This window comes from Fukomys damarensis, unplaced genomic scaffold (assembly GCF_012274545.1).
Source record: "Fukomys damarensis isolate Sample0158 unplaced genomic scaffold, DMR_v1.0_HiC HiC_scaffold_12, whole genome shotgun sequence".
NCBI classification, from domain to species: Eukaryota; Metazoa; Chordata; class Mammalia; order Rodentia; family Bathyergidae; genus Fukomys; species Fukomys damarensis.
In genome coordinates, this window is record NW_022900924.1 from 8,944,000 (window position 1) to 8,970,716 (window position 26,717).

The 26,717-nt window shown below is 47.0% G+C and overlaps 1 protein-coding gene across 6 annotated transcripts in view; it reads left to right on the forward strand.

Moving 5' to 3' along the window:
* The window catches only part of Acacb (acetyl-CoA carboxylase beta), a 127,397-nt gene that overhangs the window by 55,138 nt on the left and 45,542 nt on the right, over positions 1-26,717 (forward strand). For all 6 annotated transcript variants that reach the window (XM_033762390.1, XM_033762388.1, XM_033762389.1 and 3 more), the window contains 14 exons: positions 201-371; positions 869-1,030; positions 2,879-3,042; positions 5,058-5,208; positions 5,289-5,392; positions 6,708-6,789; positions 10,270-10,415; positions 11,858-12,008; positions 13,559-13,693; positions 15,675-15,821; positions 17,226-17,414; positions 20,835-20,935; positions 23,145-23,233; positions 23,355-23,479. In XM_033762390.1, coding sequence (XP_033618281.1) covers positions 201-371; positions 869-1,030; positions 2,879-3,042; positions 5,058-5,208; positions 5,289-5,392; positions 6,708-6,789; positions 10,270-10,415; positions 11,858-12,008; positions 13,559-13,693; positions 15,675-15,821; positions 17,226-17,414; positions 20,835-20,935; positions 23,145-23,233; positions 23,355-23,479 — 1,917 coding nt within the window. The remainder of the gene's footprint in view (positions 1-200; positions 372-868; positions 1,031-2,878; positions 3,043-5,057; positions 5,209-5,288; positions 5,393-6,707; positions 6,790-10,269; positions 10,416-11,857; positions 12,009-13,558; positions 13,694-15,674; positions 15,822-17,225; positions 17,415-20,834; positions 20,936-23,144; positions 23,234-23,354; positions 23,480-26,717) is intronic.

Below are 26,717 nucleotides of genomic sequence, written 5' to 3' on the forward strand. Positions count from 1 at the left end.
AGCGTGGCCGGAAGGTGGGTGGGCCCAAGAGGAGGAGGAGGAGAGGGGCCCCTCCAGAGGCCGTGGCAGCAGCTCAGGGCTGTAGTGGATCGGCTGATCTCGGCTCCCACTTGTTTCCCACGGAGCAGGTCCTCCATGCGAGTTGGAGACCACTAACCATTTCCTGAGAAAACCACTGGAAACCCTGGGTTTCTCTGCAGTGTGCTGTCCGTCTGTCCAAGACCGTGGGCTACGTGAGCGCAGGCACAGTTGAATACCTCTACAGCCAGGATGGCAGCTTCTACTTTTTGGAGCTGAATCCCCGCCTGCAGGTGGAGCATCCCTGCACAGAAATGATTGCTGACGTCAACCTGCCTGCTGCCCAGCTACAGGTGAGGCGTGCGCCCCAGCCCTGGGGTTTCTTCTGTCCCAGGTGGGACCTTGACCTCAGTGCACACACCGCATTGGTGTGCGGTGTTGTGTCCTGGATGCTTCTTTCCATGATGACGCTGTTTGCTTTGCGAGAGCCAAGTCTTGCTTTGCCTGTTGTGTTCACGGCAGCCCTGCGGGGTATAGGTGCTCTGTGCTTAGTCTACCTGAAATCGTTGACTGAGCCTCTTCCTCTGGAGTCTTGAAGCCACCAGGAGGGACTGACCTGTGGGATGGATTTCTTTTTTTTTTTTTTCTCCCATTGAGTTTATGGGTACATTTAAAGCAAACAATACAGTTACATTTGTCATTGGGATCTTGTACCTTTACATGATATGTCTTGGTTCTTATTTTTTCCCCATATCCCTACCTTTCCTTCACCCCCTTCACCCTTCCCTATTTACAAAGGGAATTTTTTCCTTTTTTTCACATTTTTTCTTTTTGGATTTCTCGATTTCAGATTGCCATGGGTGTGCCACTACACAGGCTGAAGGACATCCGGCTCCTGTATGGAGAGTCGCCATGGGGGGTGACACCCATTTTTTTTGAAACCCCTTCAAACCCTCCCCTCGCCCGTGGCCACGTCATTGCAGCCAGAATCACCAGCGAAAATCCAGATGAGGCAAGTGTGGGGCCCTTGCGTTTTCACCATTTTAGACCGCCCGGCCTGGAACAGATGGTGAATGTAGCCATGGAGGAGACATGAGTTGTCCAGGCTTCTCAGTGTGCAGACAGGGAGAGCGTACAGACCAGGGAGTAGAAGGGCTGTGACTCAGTTTACTGGCTTATGGGACACAGAGTGTGTGCCTGGCACCGAGGAAATCATTCAGCATTTCAGTGCTCACCAGACAGTGCTGCCACCCTGGGCATTGTTACCTGTGTGATGGCCAGGAGCTGGGGTCAGCTGCCCTGTGCCTCCTGCCGGGTCCTGCTGAGGCCAGGCAAGCCCACTCACAGTACGCTGGCCATCTTTTGGGCCAACATCCAGGTTTAGAGCCCAGGACTTTGCATTTTGGTCACTCATGCTTTTTGCTATAATATAAATTGAAGCTGGCCCATTGTGGAAAGTCCTTTTGTGACTTATGCTTTTTTATTAGTGTATGTCTATATTTTTTTAAGAGATAGGATAGTTATATTAATTTTGGAGGATTTATATATATTAAATATATGATTTCTTGATCATTTTGTGACTTATTCTTAGGTCTTGAAAAATGAGCCAGCTGATTTCACAGTTTACTTGCTCACTGACCATTGGTTGTCACAGAACTCATTAATATACTGTGACTTATTTATTTATTTTACTTTAATTAAAAATTTAATATATAGGGGATTTAGCTCAGTGGTTCTTCTGCCTACCTTGTAAGCACAAGGTCCTGAGTTCGATCTCTGGTACCAAAAAAGAAAAAAAAATTAATATATATTTAACAAAATTATATGTTCATATAATTTAAATATATATAATACAAATATATGTAAACATAAATTGTACATCCATATCAATGAAGTAACATGTTTTGACTTATGTGAAAATTGAATATGTTTACATCTTTAATTCTTATGGTCAAGAAACTTGGGCTAAAGAGCCCCTCTTTCGATTAAAGAATTCTAAGCGTTGGGACTTATATCTGTTTGGTGATCTTTGCAAACTAAACACAAGCTCTGGGAGACAAGCAAACTGAGATGAGAATTGCTTAGAGAGTAGGAGACTTATCACAGGTTCCTGGAAGGATTTGGGTTTGGAAACAGCCCAAGTGCCTGGAATTTTCCATCTCTCACTGGACCCCAGGCACCTCTGTGAAGCGGATGTGCCTCATTACTTAATTCAGGACCCCTCATCCTAGGGAGGCTGTTCCATGTCCGCTCACCCTCACCGAGATCCCACTTGGAAGGGTCACCTTCCACAAAGGACTCATCTGTGTGTTAGTATATATAGCACACGGCCCGACACAGGTCACGTGAGCTCTTTTCATGTGTAGGAATCTTCACCCAGAGTTGGAAATCTACACCCTCTTCACTTTTCTTTTTGTCAGTACTGGAACTGGAACCTAGACCCTGGTACGTGCTAAGCAAGTGCTGTACTACTGAGCTATGCTCTCAGCCCCTACTTTTATTTTTATTAAAATTTTATTATCTAAAATGTCCAGTGTATAAAACCAGAACATACCTTCACCCAGTTCCCAAATAATCAAAGTTCATCCCTGATCACACCTCCTCCCCTCTTCCCAACTCAGTTGTTGTTCTGCAATTTCTATAAAGTCAGAATTACAGACACTGAAGTGCTCAAATGGATTCACCCTAAATCGCTACAGCCCCACCTGTAGCAAGAGGTAACCATGTTTATTGAGCACTCTATGTCTTTGACTAGTTGGGATTCTTGAGTTTTCTCAGAACTGAATTCTGATGAAAACAGATCTGGAGTGATGATTTCTTCCATTGTGCTTTTTTTTTTTTTTTTCTGTCTATATTCTAGGGGTTTAAGCCAAGCTCTGGGACAGTCCAGGAATTGAATTTCCGCAGCAACAAGAATGTGTGGGGTTACTTCAGTGTGGCTGCCACAGGAGGCTTACACGAGTTCGCCGATTCCCAGTTTGGGCACTGCTTCTCCTGGGGCGAGAACCGGGAGGAGGCCATTTCGTCAGTATCTCCTGCTTGCCTCCCCTGCCTTCCCTCCTCTGTCTCTCTTTCTTCCCCTAGTCCATCCATCTGTCCTTCCTCCTTCTACTTTCCTCCCTTTGTCACTCCTTTTCCCCCTAGTCCTTCCTTCTTTCTTTGCTTCGTTCCTTCCCTCCCTCCCTCCTTTAAAAACCCAAAACCCCTCAATGCATGGCTTTAGGAGACCAAGGCTGTGAATCACAGGCAGGCCCTATTTTAAATTCTCCTCTGCTTCCAGTTCAAGAATAAATTCTCTTTCCAAGGATTTAGCTCAGTGATGCTGCTGCCTGTCTCGCAAGTGCAAGGCCCTGAGTTCGATCCCCAGTACCCCCCCCAAAAAGAATAAATTCTCTTCCTTTACTGGAGACTCAGGAAACACCCAAAGCCATTCGGTCTTGAACTTGTTTGAAGTCTAACTTAAAGGAGATCTAAAGGATGTTCAAAGTAATACCAAGAGTTTTAAAGGTTGTAAGTGTTACAGAGGAGAAAAGGGTGGAAGTGTCTTGAGATCTAACTCTCATAACTAGCTCCCTTCTTGGCTGTATTTACACTGAGACTCAATTTCTGAGGATATGTTCTGCTGTGACCACAGCCCTGAGTCCCCCATTTAGCCAAGTCCATATCATGTTTGTCCCAGTTCCTGCAGAGCTCAGAAACCCACATCAATCAAGGGACCCCATATTCTGAAATGGCGTGTCTTACATTTTTCTGGCCTTGACAAAGGTATGGAAGAGTAAAAGGCCAGCTTACTTTGTAATTAAACATTCTTATGTGGGTGGATAACTACCCTTCAGAGTGACAAAGCCCAAAGGCATTGTGGATATTTCATTTAAAAAGCATTAGAATCCGGCCCAGAGCACCTAGTCACAAATTAATTTGAGTTTGGCAGTTTGAATGACTGGACCTCTTTGCCAGCTTTGAATACTTCATTTTAATCACATTCCATGGTAAATTGAGACCCTTGATGTATACACAATTATTTACAGTAAATGTGGCTTAAAGAAGGAGGTGGGAGGTGGGACAGCTGGCCAGTGCCCTCTACATAAAATGACCTGAGGTTTGTCCCATGTGGGGCATGACTAACCATAACTTTAACAGAATTTGGAGGGAACAATCCCAACTTTTCCTATTCTTGTCAGAGCCCAATAAGGAGCCTTGGATTCCTGGAACTGGTTTCCAAGGACATCAGACACACAGGGGTGCCCCGAGCAAAGGGACAAGTCAGTTCCTCTTGAGTGGCTTTGCTTCTGGTTCCAGCCCCGCACCTGGCTTCCCACAGTCATGACCCATGGTTGACCTCCCCGTGTCATTTCCTCACCCCCAAAATGGGGCCACTGTTGTTCCTTCCTCACGCATAGGTAGTTCACAGGAACACTGTCCCTTGTGGGCTGGCTTCTTACCCCTGGAAGAGGTGTGTTCAATACCTTGCTGTCCTCTCCTGCATTTCCCCCCAAACACTCTTCGAGAAGCCTGCCACTGGGCCCTCTGGCCTTGAGCCAGGTGGCAGTAATCCCCATCTGCAGGTGCACCCTGCCCCTTTTGGGTGGAGCGGCCGTGGGGATGGCCCGAGGTGACTCCAGCTCTGGGGACAGGAGGTTTGAATAGGTCCAGGAGAGAGACAGACCTGGTACCAACCAATGAGCTCACCCTTTCTCTACCAGCCACTAGCTGCTGTTACAGTTCTTCATAATGATAGTCAACTCAAATCACACGCACGGCAGCTAACATTGGTTCATCAGTGACTGTGTGCTCTGCGTGCCTCATTTTAATCTTCAAACACCTGTATGACTTCAGGGATATTTCCCCATTTTCCTGAAGAAGGAACTGAGGCCCAGATTAGTTAGCTCACTTGTCAGGAGGTACTCAGCCAGTGAGTGGCAGAGCTGAGCAGCCCTCTCTGAACTCCTGTGCTCTTCAGGCCTCATCAGAACCTCATCTTGAAAAGTACATGGTATCTCTGTACGAGTTTGGAAAACAGTCGTGTCTTTCCCCTCAAGGAACATGGTGGTGGCTTTGAAGGAACTGTCCATCCGGGGCGACTTCCGGACCACAGTGGAATATCTCATTAACCTCCTGGAGACTGAGAGCTTCCAGAACAACGATATCCACACCGGCTGGTTGGATCATCTCATTGCACAGAACGTGCAGGTGGGAGCTGCTGTGTCTCCCCTCCAGGTGGCCGAGACCCACAGCTCCCTGCAGATACTTAGACTTGGAGTCTTTCCTAGGCGGAGAAGCCAGACATCATGCTCGGGGTGGTGTGCGGGGCCTTGAACGTGGCAGATACGATGTTCAGAACGTGCGTGACGGATTTCTTGCACTCCCTGGAAAGGTGAGGCACGTATTATGTGTTAAGTATTGGTGGTGCCGAGGCAGGCTGTGCTTAGAGTGGCAAATCAGTCACCAGGCAGTTGACAAGCCCTTCCCGCCAGCTTACCTGTGCAGAATACCATGGAAACCCGAGCCACCCTGGAAGAGGGTGAGGGATGCCGGGGAGTGGGATGCTAGAGCCCTGGGCAGCGGTCACTTTGCAGACGGTCCTTGGGAGGCTGGTGCTGCCTTGTGTAAGGGATGTGGTAATGCTCAGGGGGTTCAGAGTTCAAGGGAGGGAAAGGTGGGATGAAAAGCAGAGAAGGTCACAGGCTATCTCTCCCGATAGTCTCTTTCCCAGACCCCTCATCTGAATCTCAAGATGACTAGTGAAAAGGATGAGAATGGAAAGTGACCAGGTGCTCGATTCATGGGTAGGCTGGGGATCTTTGCTTCAACTCCGGTGACACTTTGTGTTGGGCCATCGTGGGGGGCTGCCCTGTGCATGGAAGGGTGATGGAATCCACAGCTTCTGCTCTCTAGAGCCAAGGCGCACCCCTTCCCTGCATCGAGACAACTGTTTCCACTGTCCCTGGAGTAGGGACAAAGTTGCCTCTGATTGAGAACCACTGTGACAGGCAAGTGAAACTAAAAAAAAGAGCATGAAGGACAATTTCGGTGCTTGGGCTATTGTGCTTTGGTGTGGTAATAAAGTCCCTATCCCTGAACTGGTTTCTTTCATGACAGGAGGCAGATCCGCACAGAGGGGATTTTTGCCAGATGAAGCCATTATGGATTTTGCTCCTACAAAGCTTTTTTATTTGCTCATTTATTTTGCGGTATGGGTATTGAACCCAGGAGTTTCACACTGAGTTGCATCTCCAGCCCTTTCTTATTTTGAGACAGGTTCTCACTAAGTCACTGAGTTGCCTAGGTTGGGCTCAAACTTGCCATCCTCCTGCGTCAGCCCCCAGTGTGTTGGGATTACAGGCATACGCCACCATGCTCACCCTGAAAAACATTTTCAAAACCTCACGTCCATCAGCAACTCCTTACCTTCTGAGGACTTCTGGGTTCCTTGGCATGATCTATGTCCCCTGCTTCTTAATCACACTTAGCTTTTAGGCACAATCCGTGTGCTGGTGCTTGGGAAGAACAAAGCACTGGTTTTTTTCTTTATAGAGCCATGGATAAAATCCAGGGTTTTGTGCATGCTTAGCGTGTACTTTACCAGTGAGCTGCACCCCAGCTCCTAGGCAACACTTTTGAATCCAGGGCATGGCTATAGCATTCTCAGTCCCTTCCTAGACTGACAGCAGCTCTGTCTTCTCTCTCAGGGGCCAGGTCCTCCCGGCGGATTCTCTCCTGAACCTTGTGGACGTGGAGTTGATTTACGGAGGTGTCAAGTACATTCTCAAGGTAAAGGCCCTAGGGCTTCTCCCACATTCCCAGTGCTCCAGAGGCTGTGGGAAGTTTGTTGTGCTTCTTCCATGAACCATCCCTACAGAGGACTTTCTCGTGCCTGCACCTGAGCAGTTGTGTTCCCTGAGGATCCCTGCGAAGCTCCTGACCTTGGGTTTGGAAATATAGGGCTGAGCGAGGGGCAGAGATCACGATGTAGCATCGATTAGTCTTCCTTGGCTGCTGTGACAAAGTGCTGTGACCTGGAGGCTTAACACAACAGAAGTTGTGTTTTTCACTCTCCTGGAGGCCAGAAGTCAGCCAGCACGGGCTCTCCAAAGGCACAAGGGAAGAGTCTTTTGCAGGCCCAGTGCTAGCTGGCATCCTCCGTGTTTCATAGTTTGTTGATACTCCAGTCTCTGCCTCCACCTTCACAGCCTTCTTCCCTCTGTGTGTGTGTGTGTCTGTGTGTGTTCCCATCCATCCTCACGCCGTCTTCCTCCCATGTGTGTACCTCTGTGTCACTTCTCATTTTATAAGAACACCTCTCACATTGAATTTAGCCCTTCCATCCAAGAGGACCTCACCTTAACTAATTACCGAATAAGGTCACACTCCAAAGTTCCAAAAACATCATGAGTTCTGGGCAACGTTCTTCCACCCTGCACAGAGTATGGACAGAGCCTTTGCCGAGCTGGCACAGTGGGCCGGGTTTGTTCACAGGGGCTGCACGGCCACTCCGAGAACCCGCAAGAGGACTTCTGGTCCTTTCTTGGGCCACCTGAAGTCAACTCAGGGCAGAGATTACGTGAGATGTGCGGGCCTGGTGTGGGGCCTGGGGGCCATGGGAGGGTTGTGAGCTGTGGCATTGGTGTTTGGGGCATTGGTGTTTGCAGCTGCAGGAGCTAATTGTCCGCTGAAAGTCAAGGCCTGTTTTTGGCACTTTGCAGGCTCCTGTTCTTGGCCAGAAAAAGAGGACAGAGTTCAAGTCTGCTGTGCAGATTTTTTCTTTTGCTTTATTTTTAATATTGCTGGGCACACGTTGAATTTTCAACTTTTAGTTTAACCAAACAAATGTGCTGTCATGGGATACACTCTTGGTCTTCTTCTTTGTCCCCAGTGCTTCTTGGTTACCTTTGTATGGAGGGCCCCACAGCCTTTATTTTAAAGGAGTCAGCTTTCTTGTCCCTGAGAGATACCTGGTTCCCACAGCCTGCGGAGGAGAGTTTTGTCTGCCCCACGGTTTCCAGTGGGTTCAGTGTGTGGTGAGCTTGTTTCACAGCAGAGGCAGCATGGGGGAAGACTGTGGTGGAGGAAATCCTTCTCCCCGACTCAGAAGGAGCCACCCTTCCAGGTCACACCCCGAAGGACCCAGCCTCTCCACCAAGCCCCACATCCAGACAGGAGGTGGCACAATAACAACGTGGCACAGTCTTACTGTAGAAAGCTTAAAAAAAAAATTCCAAACAGGCATGTGAGACTCACAGTACCAAATTTACTCGCCACTGACTTGGAAGCCATCCCCGCAAACATGACAGCAGATTTCTTTCAGTTACTTTTTTCCCCTTAGGCACTGATTTTACAAGGCTGAGATCATGATGCACCTAGTGTTACTGCGTCACTATTTCTTGGTGTAAAGTTCTCCCACGTGGTGAGCACATTTTATTTCATTTTAATTTTTGCAGTGCTGGGAATGGAACTTGCATTTGCCAGTCAAGTGCTGAATCCCTGAGCTACATCCCCGGCCCATGTAGAAACTTATTTTGAGGCAGGTTATGGAAGTCATTGAGCCACCCAGGCTGGTTTTGATCTTCCTGCTTCAGTCTCCTGAGAAGATGGGATTATAGGTGTGCTCCACCGTGCCTGACAATGAATAAGATTTGTGTAACATCATTTTGGTGTCTGTAGCACTGTCCATTGGGACTTTTGGGAGTGATGGAAACTTTCTCTACACTGTTCACTTGGTTGCCCACACGTGGATGCCGAGCCCTTGAAATGTGACAAGTATAACAAAGGTGCTGGAATTTACATTTTATTTAATTTGAATGTAAATGGCCACATGTACATAGGACTTAACCGAATTGGACGGTGCAGGTCTGGAGTAACCTATCATGAAGTTGTTGGATAGTCATTCTAATTGCAATTTTTATTGTCATTACAAATAATGTTGCAATGCAAACGCCCATATCTTTTGCTGTCTTTTGTCACGAAATGGATATTTTGGCTGAGGCCCTAAAAGATTTCCTGTTTTCTGAGTGAGAACATATGTGCTGAACTGAGGTGCAGCTGGTGTTCCAGCTGGATCAAAGCACAGTGTGGGCCAGGGCCTCGCTGCATAGGTTCTTCTCAAGTGTCCTGAGTCTCCTGTGTGCCCCTGGGCAGAGCTGGATCTGGGAGCAGAGCCATAGTCCATGCTCGCGTCTTCTTAGCCTATTCGGACTGCTATAATAATGTAACATAGCCTGGTGGCTTATAAACAACAAAAATGTCCCGCTCACAGCTCTGGAGGCTGAAAAATCCAAGATGAAGGCACCAGTCATTTCAGTGTCTGGTGAGAACCCATGTTTTAGTCACCTTCCTCATCACTGGGATGTAACACCCATAGCTTAAAGAGAGAGAGAGAGGTTTATTTTGGCTCAGTTTTAGTCCATAGTTGGCTGGCTCCAAGACGGGAAGGCATGGTGAGGGGTCTGGTGGAAGAAAGCTTGCTCACATCATGGCAGCTAGGAAGCAGAAAGAGAAGGGTGGCACCCCCAGAGACCCACATCTAGCCAGGCCCTACTCCTAACAGCAAGTCAGCTGGAGCAGCCCCATAATCCAACCACCTTCCAGAAGTCCCACCTCCGAACTCCCGAGGCTTTGGGGGAACATTCTAGGTCCAAAATGTAACAGCTTACTTCCTGGTTCATAGCTGTGCTGTCTCTGTCTGTGTGCTACATGGCAGAATGAGGCAAGGAAGCTCTCCAGGGCCCCTTTCTGAGGACACTAATTCCATTTGTGGGGGCCCTAGCCCCTGAGTTCATCACCACCAAAGTCCTCACCTCCTACCACCATCATTCTCAAGGTTTGGTTTCAACACAGGGCATGGGGACACATAAGTAGTCCACCAAACAAACGACTGGAGGAGGCTTCAGGGCACCTTCACACAGTCCCTAGAGCCCAGTTCCTGACACCTTTGGTCCTGCTTAGAGCTGATACTTGGAAACAAGAATGGAAAGGAAGCCCAACTCCAGAGGACACAGGCTGTGAAGCACGACTGGACAGGGCCTGTGTCTGCAGCCAGCAGTCATTTGTCCACCCCACAGGGCAGGTGTGGCTCAGACGCCAAATTGTTTCTAGTTCACTCTGTGGCCATTGCCTTGGGGTGCATGAGGGCTGAGGCTACAGAGATGGAGGCATCCAGTCCACCATTCCCACAGTGGAGTCAGCCCTTGTCTGCTGTCATAGCCAGGGGAGCACACCCTGAATCCAGCTGATGACCTGCACCTGTCCCCGCAGGTGGCCCGGCAGTCTCTGACCATGTTCATCCTCATCATGAACGGCAGCTACATTGAGATTGATGCCCACCAACTGAACGATGGCGGCTTGCTGCTGTCCTACAATGGCTGCAGCTACACCACGTACATGAAGGAAGAGGTGGACAGGTGTGTGGGCAGTGGGCACAGCTCTCTCGGTGCGGGGAGGGGTTCGAGGATGCAAAGCTAGCTGAGTTCCGGCCTCAGAATCTTAGATAAGACCCTCTCTAGTAAATTCTGGGCTCAGTAGGAGGGGTTCCCTGCCTGGCTGGGATTCCACGCCCCTGTCAGACATGGAGGAAGGGCCCCAGGGTCACTTCGGAGGATTCAGTTTTAAATGGGTCATGGCTCCTAGCACCATGGCCTGCAGAGTGCGTGGTGAGGTGCATGGCGAGGTGCCTGCTGCCCCCTCTGTGTGGTTGCAGCATCCACACCGTGGAGCACGCTCATGGCTTACACACATCATCCAGCAGCTGGTTATTGAGCTACTCCAGGCAAGTGAGGAGCCAGGGCCAGGATAGTGCCCTGGCTGCAGCTCCTAGAGCTTTGAGCCTTTCTGAAGGTGATGCATTAAATAAGTGGAGGGTGGCAGAGAAAGCTGCTGGGTGGAGCCAGGTGGTCTGGAAGCTCTAGACACGGTGGGGGTCAAACATCTGGGTCCATACACCTTCCAGCTCCTGTGTGTCCAACCACACTGGCCTGTAGGTGACCCGGGCAGAACAGAAAACACAAACCCTGGCCAAGGAAAAGCAAGGGTGAGATTGTGAGAGAGAGAGAGAGAGAGAGTGTGTGTGTGTGTGTACATGTGTATGTGTTTGTGCATAGATGCCAGGGGTCCCACCCCTGAAAGGCACCAGGTGGAGACACCATCTGCAGTCCTCAATGTTTTGGAAGAAGGCAAATTTGATTCATTTATTATCTCTTTTCTAACTTATGTTCTGCCTTCTGATAACACTCAAGATTACCGTAGAGCTGGGCATGGTGGCCTACACCTGTAATCTCAGCACCCTGGGAGGCTGAGGCAGGAGGATTATAAATTCAAGTCCTACCAGGGCAATTTAGTAAGAATCTATCACAAAACATAAAAAGTACAAAAAAGATCTGAGGATGTAGCTTGTGGGTAGAGCGCTACTAGGTTCAGTTCCCCATTACCAAAAATAACAATAATAATATTTAGGGGCTGGGGATTTAGCTCAGTGGTTCCACCACCTGCCTCATAAGCACAAGGTCCCAAGTTCCATCCCCAGTATGCACCCCCCAAGAAAACACAACAAAAACAAAAAAACAATAATAATATTTACTGATTGCTTTTTTATATGTCAGGGTCTCTTGAGATTGCATCAGTAAAAGGGAACTGGATTTTACCTTAGAAAAGAGCCACATATTTCGATCAGTGAACTCATTTTCAGCGTGTCCATTATAACTGTCAAATGCCACCATTTGTAGAGTCCCTAATCCTATGCTGAGGGTGATACGCATGCTGCCTTTAGGAAAGGAAAAGGCTGTCAGAGGCCTGGCTCAGCGTGGCTTGATGGCTCTCATCTGTCTTTCTGCCCTGCTCCTCCTCCCAGTTACCGAATCACCATTGGCAACAAGACGTGCGTGTTTGAGAAGGAGAATGATCTCACGGTCCTGAGGTCCCCATCAGCAGGGAAGCTGATACAGTTCACGGTGGAGGATGGGGGCCATGTTGAAGCAGGAAACAGCTATGCCGAGATTGAGGTGACTGCATGGTGTCCCTAGGGTGTGGGTCTGCAGCCTTCAACCTCTGCTCCCCAGGCATCACCCATCCCTCTGCAGAGGCCCCAGCTCTCAACCTGGCCACTGTCTACAGGTTCCTGAGAGGCTGTCCGTGGGGTGCAGCCCCAGTTCCCTGCGATAGTCAAAGAGAAAACCTCAGACAGCGCAGGAATAATGAAGAACTGATTAGTAATCATAAGGGCTGTGCTGAAACACTTAAGCCGCCGGACTCAGTACATGCCTGTATTCTCTGCTACTCTGGAGGCTGAGGCAGGTGGATCACAAGTTCAAGGCCCCTGGTAACTTAGCAAGATCCTGTCTAAAAAAACAAAAAAAAAAGTGCAGGGGGTATAGCTCAATATGTCCCAGATTTAATCCCTAATGTTTAAAACCAAAACTATTATGCCAACACTTGCGAAGCACTTAGTATATGACAGGTGCTGGTCTAAGCATTTATCTAACAGTCATATGAAATGGGCACAGACACGATCCGCATTTTCTGTACAAGTGAATCGGGCCCAGGAAAGCTAAGGAACTTGTTCAGCATTGCACAGAGCCCAGACGCACACTGGCCTCCCTTCTGTGTGCCAAGGCAGGTGATGAGAGCAGTAGAAATAAGGCAGTGACAGACTGGAACTTGTACTCACCTGCTGCCCTTGGGCAATTATTTCTTTGTCATGCGAATGCCATGGAGTGTCCTCACCCAACCCTGGATGTGTAGGTCTGTCTCTCCACCTGGCCTCTGAACATGAAACCCAGGAGGCTGCCACCGGTGTCACACAGCAGGATGTTTTACAGTGACTCTAATAAGTGGAAGGAGTATACTGTAAAATAGTGATCAAAAGTATAGTACAATAAATACCTAAGCCAGCCTCTTAGTCATTCAATCATTCATTCTCATATTTGTGCCCTACTTTTACACGGCTGGTAGTGCAATAGGTTTGTTCACACTAGCGTCGCTGCCAAGATGTGAGTGATACTTTGCACTCTGATATTAAGGCAGCTACAATGTCACTAGGTGATAGGAATTATTCAGTTCCCTTCTACTCTTACGGTATGACCATCATGCATGTGGCCCACCGAGGACCATCATTACGCTGTGTATGATGTACCATAACCACTCTGTGCGATATGATTTCATTATATTTCTAAAAAGAGGCCTTCCTTTGGAACTAAAGGGGAGTAGGGATTTAGCTCAATGGCAAAGCATGAGCCTAGCGCACACAGGGCGCTGAGTTCCATCCCTGGCTCTGAAAACAAATCAGTTTGCATTTCTGTGAGATGGGCATAATCAGCTCTGCCTCCCTGGATGGGTTTGCAGACGGGGATCATTTGTGAACTGTGCCTGGTATATGACAGGCTTGCGGGAGGCAAGGTTTTCTCTGTGCTTCCTGCTAGAGCACCGTCCAGGGAGTCGCTCTATTGCCATGACACAGCCACTGCTCCAGAGTCACTAGTTTTGGTGACTGTGGGTGCCCCACATACAGGCCAGTCCCGCGGGGCTCTGTCCTACTTTTTTTTTTGCAAAGCAGGTGATGAAGATGATCATGACCCTGGTCGTGCCGGAGAGTGGCCTAGTGAAGTACATCAAGCGTCGGGGAGCCGTGCTGGAAGCTGGCTGCGTGGTGGCCAGGCTGGAGCTCGATGACCCTTCTAAAGTGCACCCGGTATGTGGCACCCCGTCCCAGCAGCTCTGGCTGCTGCAGGCGAGTCCCTGCCCTACCCCTGTGCAGAGATCAGCAGGCCAGAGGCTCCCGTGCTCCCCTGCCCTCCTCTGAGACACGTTAAGCTCAGCAGCCAGTCTGGTGGTGCAGAAACAGAAAACAGCCGTGCCCTGTGTTGTTCAAGTCCCTCTTTGTGGCTTTCCATCCTGCTTAGAGTAAGACCTGTGTTCTTCCCATGACCTGTGGGACCCCAGCTGAGCCATCCCTGATGTCCCTCCTGACTTCATTTTCTGTTTGTTACTGGAGCACAGGAGATTGAACCCAGGGCTTTCACACTGAGCTACATCCTTAGTCCTTTTATCCTTTTTATTTTTGAGACAGGGTCTCCCCCTAAGTCACTTAATACATGATGTCTTGGTTCTTGTTTTTTCCCCATATCCCCGCCCTCCCTTCAACTCCTTCACCCTTCCCTATTTACACAGATTTTGTTTCCATTTTAGCTCAGCGGTTTCGCCACCTGCCTTGCAAGCACAAAGACCCGAGTTCGATCCCCAGTACCAAAAAAAAAAAAAGAAAGAAAGATGAGGGAGTTTTCCTTTCTTTTTTTTTAATTTTGTCTAAGTTGCTCAGAGGCTGGGCTCGAACTTATGATACTCCTGCCTCAGCCTCCCCAAATGCTGGGGTTACAGCCGTGTGCCACCCACCGTACTCAGCTTTGGCTTCCTCCTTTATCCTGATCCCTCTAGCTAATTGAATGGCCCAATTCTTGCACCTGGGGCCTTTTTCCTCTGCCTAGCAGGACCTGTACCTAGGCATCCCTGGAGCTTACCTCACACCCACACCCCCAAACTTTAACTCCAGTGGCTCTGGGGATTGAACTCAGGACCTTGCTCTTTCAAGATAGGCATAGTGCCACTGAGCCAAATCCCCGGCCCACCACCTTTTATCAATAGTTGTTTTTAGTTCAGTTTAGATATACAGTAGAATTACATAAATAGTACAGAAGGTTCCCATATACCCTACACTGAACTATCCTATTAACAATTTGTGATTAACTTATTCCTAAAATCAGTTGTTATTACTTAACTACCATTAAGCTAACTATTATTGTGATTGTATAGATTCATTTTTTTTGTTTTGTTTTGCAGTACTGGAGATTGAACCCAGGGCCTTCGCACTGAGCTATATCCTCAGCCTTTTTCTTACTTTTTAATTTTGAGACAAGACCTCACTAAGTTGGCTGAGTTTAAATTTGTAATCCTCTTGCCTCAGTCTCCCAGTGTGCTGGGTTTATAGGAATGTGCCACCGTCGCCTGGCCCTGACTAACTAAAGTCCATGTTTTACTCAGACTTCCTTGGATTTCCTTTTAATAATTGGTGTTTTAGTATCCATAACATACAACTGTCCTTCGTAGCAATTTTTCAGTGTGCCTCTCAGTGTGTTAAGTCTGCCGTGCTGTTGGACCACCATCACCACCATCTGTCTCCAGAAAGCAGAACTTTCCTTCTTGTAAAACTGGAACCCCCATGCCCATTAAACATCAGCTCCCCCTACCCTACCTTTCCAGCCCTTGGCAACTGCCTTGTACCATTGTCCCTAGGAATTTGCCTGCTCTAGGTACTTTCTCAAAGGGGAAGCAAACAGCATTTGTCCCTTTGTATAACTTAGCATAATTCCTCAGGGTCCATCTGTGTTGTTCTGTGGGTCAGATATTCCGGCATTTTTGGACTGAACAATATTCCACTGAATATTCCACTTGCTAAATGTATATGCTACATTTTATTCATCCAGGGATTGGAAAGCCTGGATCAGCATATGGATTTTGCAGTTTGAACTTCCCAGTGTGAATTTTTTTTCTGTTATTTCCCAGGCTTTGTTCTTCCTCCACTGTGCAAGCTGATCGATCCGCCACATTCCCCAGCTTGTCTCATCGCCTGCACGGTGGCGTGGTTTCCGTGACCTGTGCTTGTTGTGTCTCATCAGGCCGAGCCCTTCACGGGGGTGCTGCCTGCCCAGCAGACCCTGCCCATCCTTGGAGAGAAGCTGCACCAGGTCTTCCACAGTGTCCTGGACAACCTGACCAACGTCATGAGTGGCTACTGCCTGCCGGAGCCTTTTTTTAGCATAAAGGTGAGTCACGTGCAAAGAGCAGATGTAGGTGGGTCTGTGTGCAGCCAGAGGGTTTTACGCCATGATGCCACAGATGAGAAACTGGTGAGTCCTGCCATGTCTGTGAAGGACCTGTCCTCAGGGCATTCCTCCATCTGACTATAAAGTTGGGCATGTGTTTTCTCGTTGGTGATCGACTGTTCTGAGTGACCGGGTTGTGGTGATTCAGTCCAGCCTGCGTGTGTTTAAGTAGGAAGTTAGGGAGGGAGTGTGGAACACCTTTTACTGACACCACAAGCAAAGCGCTTTGTCCAGAGACAGCTGCCTTTGTCATTCACCATCCCAGGTCCTACCGTCTCCTCCCTCCGCAGAGAAACAAGGAGTTTTGCACTTGGCAGGCCTCCGTGAAAAGACCCTTGTGCTAAACTTGCTACGACTGAGGGTCACCCCGAGTGCTGCACCCCATTCCTCCCCACTGTGGCAAGACACGGTGATGCTGGCGATGGTGACGGTGGTAAGGGTAACCACAGCCAGCCCTTGTCTGGGACGTCCTGTGTACCACCTGCTATTCAGTACTGGGAACTTAGCTGGGCACTTGACTTCCCAGCAGCCTATGCACTGGGAAGTGTTATTCCCATTTTGGATTGAGGCAATAGAGGCACAGAGAGACTAAGAAACTTGCCCTGTTTCATTTCAGACATGAAGAGGCAAACATAGGATTTGGACCCTGGCCATCTGGCTTCAGAATCTGTGTTCTTAGCCCCTGTGTGATGCTGCCTAAGGGTAGCTGCTATAGATACAGCATTCATTTAGTCTTTGTACTTGCCGTCATATGCATTGGTTCACTTTTAAACCTCTCTTTGGTTTGGGAATGGCACTATTTATCATCCATATCTAAAAACCTTCGCAGCAGCTACCCAGACATCCTGGAGGCCATGTAGGGTGGCTGCTGGTGGCTCAGGAGCCCATGGCTTGGGTTTGCTTCTTAGTAGCTGTGTGACTTAGGATGACTTCAATGATCTCTCTGTGTTTAAAGTTCAATTGTGAAAGGAGAGTAATCCTTGTACAGTTGGCAGCATTCTTCCTAAGGATCAAATGAAAACATGGAAAGCAAGATCTTCAACACCGACGGGCACTAAGCAAGTGTCCCACGGATGTTAGCTCACTGCATGACCTTGTGTACCCCCATACCGTGCTGGCTTTCTGGATGCATCAAGTGGGAGTAGGACTCTCCCTGTGGGACACTGGGTGCTTCCTTTATGATCCAGAGCCATCCAGAGCCATTGTAACAGCTTCAGATCTAGCCCTTGGGCCATTTGAGTGCCCAGGGCCTGGGTGGGTTGAGCTGGTTGAGTTGCACGGGTTGCCCAAGTTGGTGGCAGAGCCGCCCACACCCATGGGCCAATGCTGTGGTCCCCGCTGCAGCTGAAAGAGTGGGTGCAGAAGCTCATGATGACTCTCCGACACCCATCGCTGCCGCTGCTGGAGCTGCAGGAGATCATGACCAGCGTGGCAGGCCGCATCCCGGTCCCTGTGGAGAAGGCGGTCCGCAGGGTGATGGCCCAGTATGCCAGCAACATCACCTCAGTCCTGTGCCAGTTCCCCAGCCAGCAGGTACGTACCTAGCCCACTCCTGCCATGTGCTGTGTCTCCGGATCCAACCCCAATCAATTTGAGCTTCAGAGACCTTCTCACAGTCCGGACTGTAGGGGACCATGTTTTTATTTTTCATTCCTGCTCGGTAGTATCCCAGCCTTTCCTCCCCAGCAGCAGCTGTTTGGATGCGCATCCACAATCTCCAGGCCCTGCTTCATTAAGCTCAGATTCAGATTCAGAGTCGAAGTCAGCCACTGGTGCACACAGAGCAAGAGCTTTCCAAAAACTAGCCTGGCTGAAATCATTAGGGGCATCGGTTTTTGTTACTGAGTCCCAGTGTTGATTGTCTCTCTGGATTTTGTACATAGTCTTGGATCCCCATGCATGCCTAATAATACTTAAAAATGGCAACCAAGCCAGGTGTGGTGTTGCACACATGTAAACCTAGCACCATGGGAGGCCGAGGCAGGAGTTAGCAAGATCCTATTCAACATAAACAATAAAATAGTTGGGGTGTAGCTCAGTGTGAAGGCTCTGGGTTCAATCCCCAGTACTGCAAGAAGCAAAAAAACAAAACATCTTTCTTGGCAATGGGAGTATACCGGTGACATCAACCTAATTGCTCCCTACCCAGTACCCACTTTTTGTCTGGAACTGGAAATTTCCTTTTCTTTCTGCATTATATTCCTGTCTGCAGGGAGATATAATATGAACACGTGGAGCTCTGTGTGGCTGTCATTCTTTTTTTATTAGTACTTGTCTGTACTTAGGGTTAGCATTCCTTGCGTGGAGTTGGTACCTGTACATAACTCATGTTAATTCCATTTTTCTCCCTCTTTCCCTCCCTTCCCTCCCCTCTCTCTCTCTCTCTTTTTTTTTTTTTTTTTTTTTTTGGTACCGGGGATTGAACTTGGGTCCTTGCGCTTGCAAGGCAGGCCACCGAACTGCTGAGCTAAATCCCTGGCCCCCTCCTCCATCTCTTGATCCCCTTCCCATTTGAGTAAGATCTACCTCCCTACTTCATATTATCTTTTATTTTGCTCTTTATTTATAATTGAGTTTTTCGTGTATGAGAAACTATGTGATATTTAAGCTTGTGTGTCTGATTTATCTCACTTAACATTATGGTCTCAAGGTCTGTCCATTTTCCTACAAATGATTTGAGTTTATCTTTCTTTATGGCAGGGTAGTATGCCATTTTGTGTAAATACCACATTTTCTTTATCCATTCATCTGTTGTTGAACGTATAGGCTGTGTCCAAGATTTAGCTGCTATGAATTGTGCTGCTGTAAACATGGGTGTGCATGTATCACTCTAAGGTGATATCTCTTAACTCTTCAACAAGATACCTAGAAAAGGAATAGCTAGGTAAAATGGAATTTCTAGTTTTCGTTTTTGTGGAGTCTCCACACTGATTTCCAGTACTAGTTTATATTCTCACTGACAATGTGGAAGGTCCCTTCCCCCACTGTCCACAGCCTTGCCAGTGTTTGTTATTTGATTTCTTTCTTCCTTCCTTTGGTACTGGGGATGGAACTCACGACCTTGCACTTGCGAGGGAGGCATAATGCCACTGAGCTACATCCCCAGCTTGATTTCTTTTTTATAGCCATTCTTTCTGGAATCTTAGTGGTGTTTTCATTTGCATTGCTCTAGTAGCCAGTGATGCTGAGCATTTCTTCATGTATTTATTGGCCATTTGTACTCCTGTGAAGTGTCTATTCATTATCACTTGCTCATTTTTTTGATTGGGTCTTTTATTTTGGGGTCTTTTATTTATTTGTTTGTTTGTTGTTTTTATTTTTACTTCTTTATATATTCCAGATATTAGTTCTCTGTCTGAGGAATAGCTAGCAAATTTTTTTTCCCATTCTATAGAATGGGAACAACCTATAGGTTGTTTTTTCACCCTACTGGATATTTATTTTGCTGTGCAGAAGCTTTTTAATTTGTTGTGATTCCATTTGTTGATTCTTGCTTCTATTTCCTATGCAATTAGGGTTCGGTTCAGAAAGTCCTTGCCTATTCCTATGACTTCAAGAGTTTTACCTATTTTACATTCCAGCACCTTCAGTCTTTTTGTTTCACCATTTAGTTCTCTGGGTCATTTTTATTTTAGTTTAATACATGTGAGATATATGGGTCTAGATTCAATCTTTTGCATGTGCATAGCCAGTTTTTTTTTGTTGTTGTTGTTGTTGTTGTTTTTTGGTATTTTGAGACAGGGTCTCACTATGTAGTTGAGACTGACCTGGAACTCACTGTATAGCCCAGGCTGGTCTCGAACTCACAGCAATCCTCCTGCCTCAGCCTCCCGAGTGCTGGGATTATAGGCCAGCACCACCACGCCCGGCTGCATAGCCAGTTTTCTCAACACCATTTATTAAAGATGCTATCTTTCCTCCAGTATGTTTTTGTCCCCCTTTGTCAAAGACCAAATAGTTGAATGTGCGTGGGGTTATTTTGAATCTTCTGTTCTGTTCCACTGATCTACATGTGTGTTTTTGTGCCAGTACCATGCTGTTTTATCACAGTAGCTTTGTAATATAACCACAAGTCTAGGACAGTGATGCCTCCCACTTTGCCCATGTTACCCAGAGCTGCTTTTGCCATTCTGGCTCTCTTCTGGTTCCATATGAATTTTAGGATTGTTTTCTCCATTTCTGTGAAGAATTCTGTTGGTATTTTGATTGAGATTGCGTTAAATCTGTGTATCTGTTTCAGAAGTATGGCCTCTTGGACTATATTGGTTCTGAATATCCAGAAACACAGGATATTTTTCCATTTTCCAATGTCCTCTTTGATTTCCTTTTTCAGAGTGCTGTAGTTTTCATTGTAGAGGTCTTTCGCCTGCTTAGTTAGGCTAATTCCTTTGTATTTAAATGTTCTGGTTACTATTGTGAATGGTATTTTTCCTAATTTCTTTCTCAATGAGTTCATCATTACAGTACAGGAACACTGTTGATTGTTGGGTGTTGATTTTGTATCTTGTTATACTGCTGAATTTGGTTATTAATTCTTAGATTCTTTTGGTGGACTTTTTTTGGGTCTTCTATGTAGACAATCACGTTATCTGCAAATAATGATAATGTAGCTTCTTCCTTTCCTACACATATCCCTTTTATTTCTTTTTCTTGCCTGATTGGTCTTGCTAACATTTTGAGTGCTATGTTGAACAGGAGTAGTGATAGTGGACATCCTTGTCTTGTTCCTGATTGTGACTGTCACTCTGAGCTCTTGAGATCTTCCGACGGTACACTGAGGGAATAAACAGGGTGCTTTTAATATGGCCAGGTGGCTGTCGGGTTGGAACTTTTGATCTGTGAATCCTGGATGGGGCTCTCCTGGGAGCCTGTCGGGGGTCCCAGAGTGACTACCATGTGGAAGCTGGATTATGTGGCTGTCAGTGGTCAGACCTGTCTTGTTCTCCCATCCAGATAGCCACCATCCTGGACTGCCATGCGGCCACTCTCCAGCGGAAGGCCGACCGTGAGGTCTTCTTCATGAATACTCAGAGCATTGTGCAGTTGATCCAGAGGTGAGTGTTGGGGTTCCAAGTACACTTGTCACACTGAATCACCACACATGCTGAGAACTGCCCTGGGATGCTCTCCAGCAAAGCTCACACTGATCAAAGTACATTATGGTCTTAGCATTACCATTATGAAAAGTGGGGCCCTGGACTGGACTTCTGTGAGTCTCAGTCTGTTAGAATGGGAATTTAAAATACTTCACAAACTGGGTATGTTGGCACATGCTTGTAATCCCAACTACTCTGGAGGCTGAGGCAGGACAATCATATGTTCAAGGCCAGACTCAAGATACCTAATGAGATCTTGTTGAGAAAAAAAAAAAGCAAAACACCAATCCAGGTATGGTGGCACACACCTGTTCTCTTGGCCTGTTGGAGGCTGATGCACCAGGATTGCACATTTGAGGCCAGCCTGAGCAATACCCTCTCTCTCAAAATAAATAAATAAATAAGAGCTGGGTATTAGCTCATTGTGAAGGCCCTGGGTTCAATCCTCAGCACCACAAACAAACAAACAAAACAAAACTGTAGACTTCACAAGGTAAGCCATAGATTGGTTAAGTTTTGTAAAGTGATGCTTTGCCAACACTCAGCAAGTGGTGGCTTGGATTAGGAGACAGTGGGCTGAGTGGTTTTATGTTTGACAAAGAGCTGTGTAGTTGTGCTTTTGGGGTCACGGCAAAAGAAAGTCGATGAATAATTTGTAATTTATCCTGTGAGCTTTTAGAGCAAGGGGAAGTCCACTACAGAGCTATTCTGATGATACGAAGTATTTTTGCCATTTTTGTTGAAGAATTCATCTAGCAAGAAAGTTTGGATTATAGATGAGATTGCGGCATTCTCTGCTTTGGATCAGTCACGGCTGTGTATATTACCATGTGCTGGAAGCTGGGAGGGGTAGAGAGAAGAGGGGACTATGGAAGGCCACCCTCTTCTCAAGCTGTGCCTTGACTTACGGAGAATCAGATCGGATGCTGTCAAGGAAGGAGGAGTTAGTGTGCATTCCCACAAGCGACAGTCTTGCAGCCAGGGGCTCGCGGGAGAGTCCCTGCCCCAAAACATCAACTGCTGACCTTAAACCCACCCTGCAAGCTTCACAGAAACACCGGGAAGGAAAGAACATGTGGTATCAGTCAAAGTCATTGGCAAACTCTTCTGTATTGAACATAAATATTGAAGCTTTGCCCTGTGTTGCATGGTTTTTAAAATCATATGAGGGCAAATGATGCTTGAGGTTTTTGCCGTCTTTTGTTGTCGCTGATGATCTAGTGATGTGATGGTTAGCCTGGTTTCTGCTTTGCCAAAACTCTGAATTGCACCTCCTTAGAAACCCAATTGCCTGGGCTCAGAAATAGCTTAGAAGAAGAAATGTTGTGGGGAACATCCAGGTTAGAGCTTCGTTTCCAGGGGAAAGTGGAAGTTACACAGGAACCTTTTGGTAAATATCTTCAAGTCTGTCTTTTGAAAACATCTTAATACTTTCCATAGGTAATTGCTGCTTTGTTTTTATGGTTAAAACCTGCTAAAATTGGCTTCCCTCTTTTAGCATCCCACCTCTTACAGTTTTGCCATCCCTCTGGGGCCAAGCAGATACCATGGGGAGGCTGTGTTCTAGGTATGGGCTCAGCTTGGAGTCCAGCTTGATGGAGAAAGTCATGGCCGCCTATGGCTTGCAGAGAAGGAGCTGCCTCCATGTCCTCAGGCTTAAGGGCTAGAGGACCCAGCCTCCAGACCCTCTAACTGCTTCCTTCTTTTTTTTTTTGTGGTGAATGGAATCAAATATTTACCTCCCCCCACTTTTATTTATTTATTTATTTTTGGTACCAGGTATCGAACCTTGCAAGGCAGGCAGCAGCACCACTGAGCTAAATCCCTGGCCCTCCCCCTTTTTAAAATCATAAAATAATAGAAACACTCAGGACTGGTACCTACTGCTTATATTCTCATCACTCCAGGAGGCTGAGACAGGAGGACTGCAAGATCAAGCTCAACCTGGGCAATCAGTGCCTTGGCAAAACCCTGTCTCAAAGTAAAAAATAGAAATGGACTGCAGATGTGGCTCCATACAGAGATCCTACATTCAATCCCCCGTAGTGCTAAATAATAACAATGATAATAAAGACTAAAATTTAAAAAAATAAAAGACTAATGAGCTGCTTGGATGCTCAGTATCCACAGCACGTGCACTAAGCTAGCTGCTTTCCCTCCTCCCCAGGTACCGCAGCGGGACCCGTGGCTATATGAAAGCCGTGGTGCTGGATCTTCTGCGAAGATATTTGCAAGTCGAGCACCATTTCCAACAAGGCAAGATACGCAGCCCGCCCGGGGCCTCCCCTGACAGCGGCGCTAGTGAGAAGAAGCCCAGGGCGCGGGATGCTTGCGGACAAGCCCAGGCTCAGCTGTGTGGTCTTTGTCTCCCCTGCAGCGCACTTTGACAAGTGCGTGGTAAAGCTCCGGGAGCAGTTCAAGCCCGACATGCCCCGCGTGCTGAACTGCATCTTCTCGCATGCGCAGGTGGCCAAGAAGAACCAGCTCGTGATCATGCTGATCGTAAGCAGGAAGAAGGGGCCCTGCACCCCAAGTGGGGCTGCCCTGGCGGGGTGGGGGGTGTCCAAACACCCAGCAAGTAAGTGTTCTAGATTTCACAGGTCACGTGCTCTGGGTCGGTGTCCGCGCTCTGAGTGCCGTGTGAGTGTGAGTGGGCTGTGCTGTGCTGCAGGAAAACACTGGGACTGCAGGCCGTGGGGGCGGGGGGTTAGCTGAGCCCCGGGACAGTCGTGCTTGTACTCACAAAGCACCTGCTCTGTGCCAGGACTCTGGGAGTGCTTTACAAAGAAGTGTTAACTCCTTTCCTTCTCTCAGTAACCCTAATAGATGGGTACTGTCCTCGCTTTCCTTTGTCAGAGCACAGAAAGATGAAGCCACTTGGCCACGGTCACACAGCTTGTAGGTTCAGGGTCAAGACTGGAACCCACAGCCTGGCTCCAGAGTCATGGGCTGTTACTCAGGGGCTATTGTGTTCTGAGCCTTGCGGTACGTCTTTTATTTTGCCTTCGTTGAAAAGAGAGATATTTCTGCGTTCTTTTTTTTTCCCCCCTGTAAGATAGCAGTTAGCAGTCTTTCATAGTTAAAGATTTTTCCCCCTTAATAATGGTCCCGAAGACTTCTATGGAAAATGTAGGATCTGCAGAAGAGACTTGCACTTGGCTTATAATGGGGGGGCTGGCAAGTTTTTTTCCCATAAAGGGCCCCAGATGGTAAATATTCAGCATTTTGGTCATAGAGGCTCTATTACAACTGCTCATGTGTCACCTGAGCGCAGCCACAGGCACTGTGTAAATGCGTGGAAGTGACTGTGTTCCTATAAAACTGCATATACAGAGTCCACCAAAAAAAAAAAATGTATACTTCAGGAAAAACTTGTATCGATATTTTAGTACTAAATTTACTGAGACATCATGAGATTAATACAAGTTACCTTCAACCTCTCCATTACAAGAGGTGCTCAAGGTGGTGGCCATGAGCTTCCAGACATTTATTAGTACAGCAAACTACTGAAGTGTGTATTCAGTTTTTTGGCATATTTTGTGTAAAATCACTCAGTGGGCTGGATTTGGGCTATGGCTTGTACGATAGCTAATGTGCTAATAAGCTATGTATGCAAATACTGGTATTTTTTGTAAAGAATCATTTAATAGTCTCTTTATACAAGAGATGTTAGTCCTGGCTGCACATGCCAGTCTTGGCAGGGATGGGGATATGGTTTGAAAAAAAATACAGATGCCAAAAGCCTAAACCACCTTTGTTCATTTAAATCAGATTCTTTTGAAAGTTTCCCCAATGAAAAACTTATACATAGACTGTTTACTGTATAATATTATTGGTCTCATGTCAGTTTCTTTGGTGTTTTACAGATAGGTTCCACAGATAGGTAGGAGAACCTTTATTCTCAAGGAGATATGTGCTGAAATAGTGTAGAGAATCATGGTGTCTGCAACTGGCTTAAAAAAAAGGAAGTATATGTGTGTGTGTGTGTGTGTGTGTGTGTGTGTGAGAGAGAGAGAGAGAGAGAGAATATGCATGTATACTTACTACATCTAAACCAAATGTGCTATTGTGGTAAAAGTTTACCAATTAGTGATTCAAGGTGACAAGTATGAGGATTTTCAACATACTGACCTTTGATACTTATGCAGATTGGAATTTTTTCGAAATTAACTTGGAGAATGGGCTCCCCAAGGGCAGTGTGCAGCCCAGACTGAGCACATATATCCAAGAAGCCAGTTTCTCTTTCAGGAAATTCTGTTGCTAAAATAATAGAACCTTTTTCAAAATCTCTCCTTTGGGTGGAGTGTTTTTCAGTTCGTCTGTAAATCAAGGTACACCTATAATCTATTACAGTGAGCTCGATTTTCAAAGAAAATCATTATTCTGCTGTTCATTATTCCTCCTGGGTGTGACACCTAAAAATCCTGTACCACAGGCAGTCTGGGGCCACGTAGTGTAATGGCACAGCTCAAAGCTGTTCCCCTAAATCAGGGCTTCTTGGTGAAGTTGGGTTAAAATGTCCCAGGTATACTTTGGGGGTTATATGTGCAATTCATTATTTTTCTGGCTTTTTTTTCCCCTACTCATGAGAAAAGAGTGTGCACCTGATGGTATCTGGTACCTAGGAAGCTTTCAGCAAAGACTTTCCAATGGAATGATTACTGTGAAATGAAATTCTTTGGAGTCTTTCAAGTTATCACCCAAGTTAATAAGAACAGTATCTGGGCCTTTGGTAGGAAGAGCATGGTGTCTCGACCTTTAAAATGTTCACACACAGTGCTGTTGAGCCTTTGGCCTCTTAGAAACCTTCCAGGCTGGTTGTTGGCAGCCTTTGTACCCTGGTGTGCTTGAAGCCACCATTGAAGCCACAGCTACTTGGTCCTACAAGAAAAATCAGAATCTGAGAGCAAGAGAAGACTTGAAAAGCTTCCTATGACATTTCTTCAGCATTGACATGCCCGAGTGTTTATGTATGAAATATTAATGTGTTAAAAGTTGTTGACTGTGAAAGGAAAATGCAGCAGCCCATGTAGAAGTGGCTCTTGGCCCTGCCTTGCATTGAGGCTTCCTAGAGGACAGTCCTGGCTGGTATGGTAGGGAGAGGTTCAATTGGGAACTCAGATTCCCGGATCCTGGACATGTCCTCAGCAGATGTCTGGGGAGCTCCTGCTCCGAGCCAATCCCAAGCCCTTCTTGCAAGGACATAGAGCAAAAGCAGAGAACACAAGTGTATAGCCCTGGTCTCCAGCAGAGACCTCATGCAGAAGCAGCCAGGCAGGATGCACAGAGCAAAACAGCATCCCTTCCTTTTATCCTGCAAGATTCAGCTTCGGGCCCCTGTGCTGTGTGACTCAGAGCACCTCATCAGCCAGCATGCACAGGGCAAAGACAAGATCGAATTGATCTGTGTTTGAATCTGGCTCTGCTTGCACATGCTTGATTACACTGGGACAAGGTATCATGCCTCTCTGAGTTCCTGATCTGTAAAATAGACATCATGACTGTAACTCCCCAGAAAGCTGGGCGAATTTGAGGAAGTGTGTGTAAAAGATCCGGCGACTTGTCTGGCACACCATAAGCACCTGGTAATCACTGGCTATGAATAGTAGAGGTTGAGCATCCCTAATTAAAAAATCTAGGGCTGGGGATTTAGCTCAGTGGTTCTGGTGCCTGCCTTGCAAGTGCAAGGGCCTGAGTTCGATCCCCGGTGCCAAAAAAAAAAAAAAAAAAAAAAAAAAAA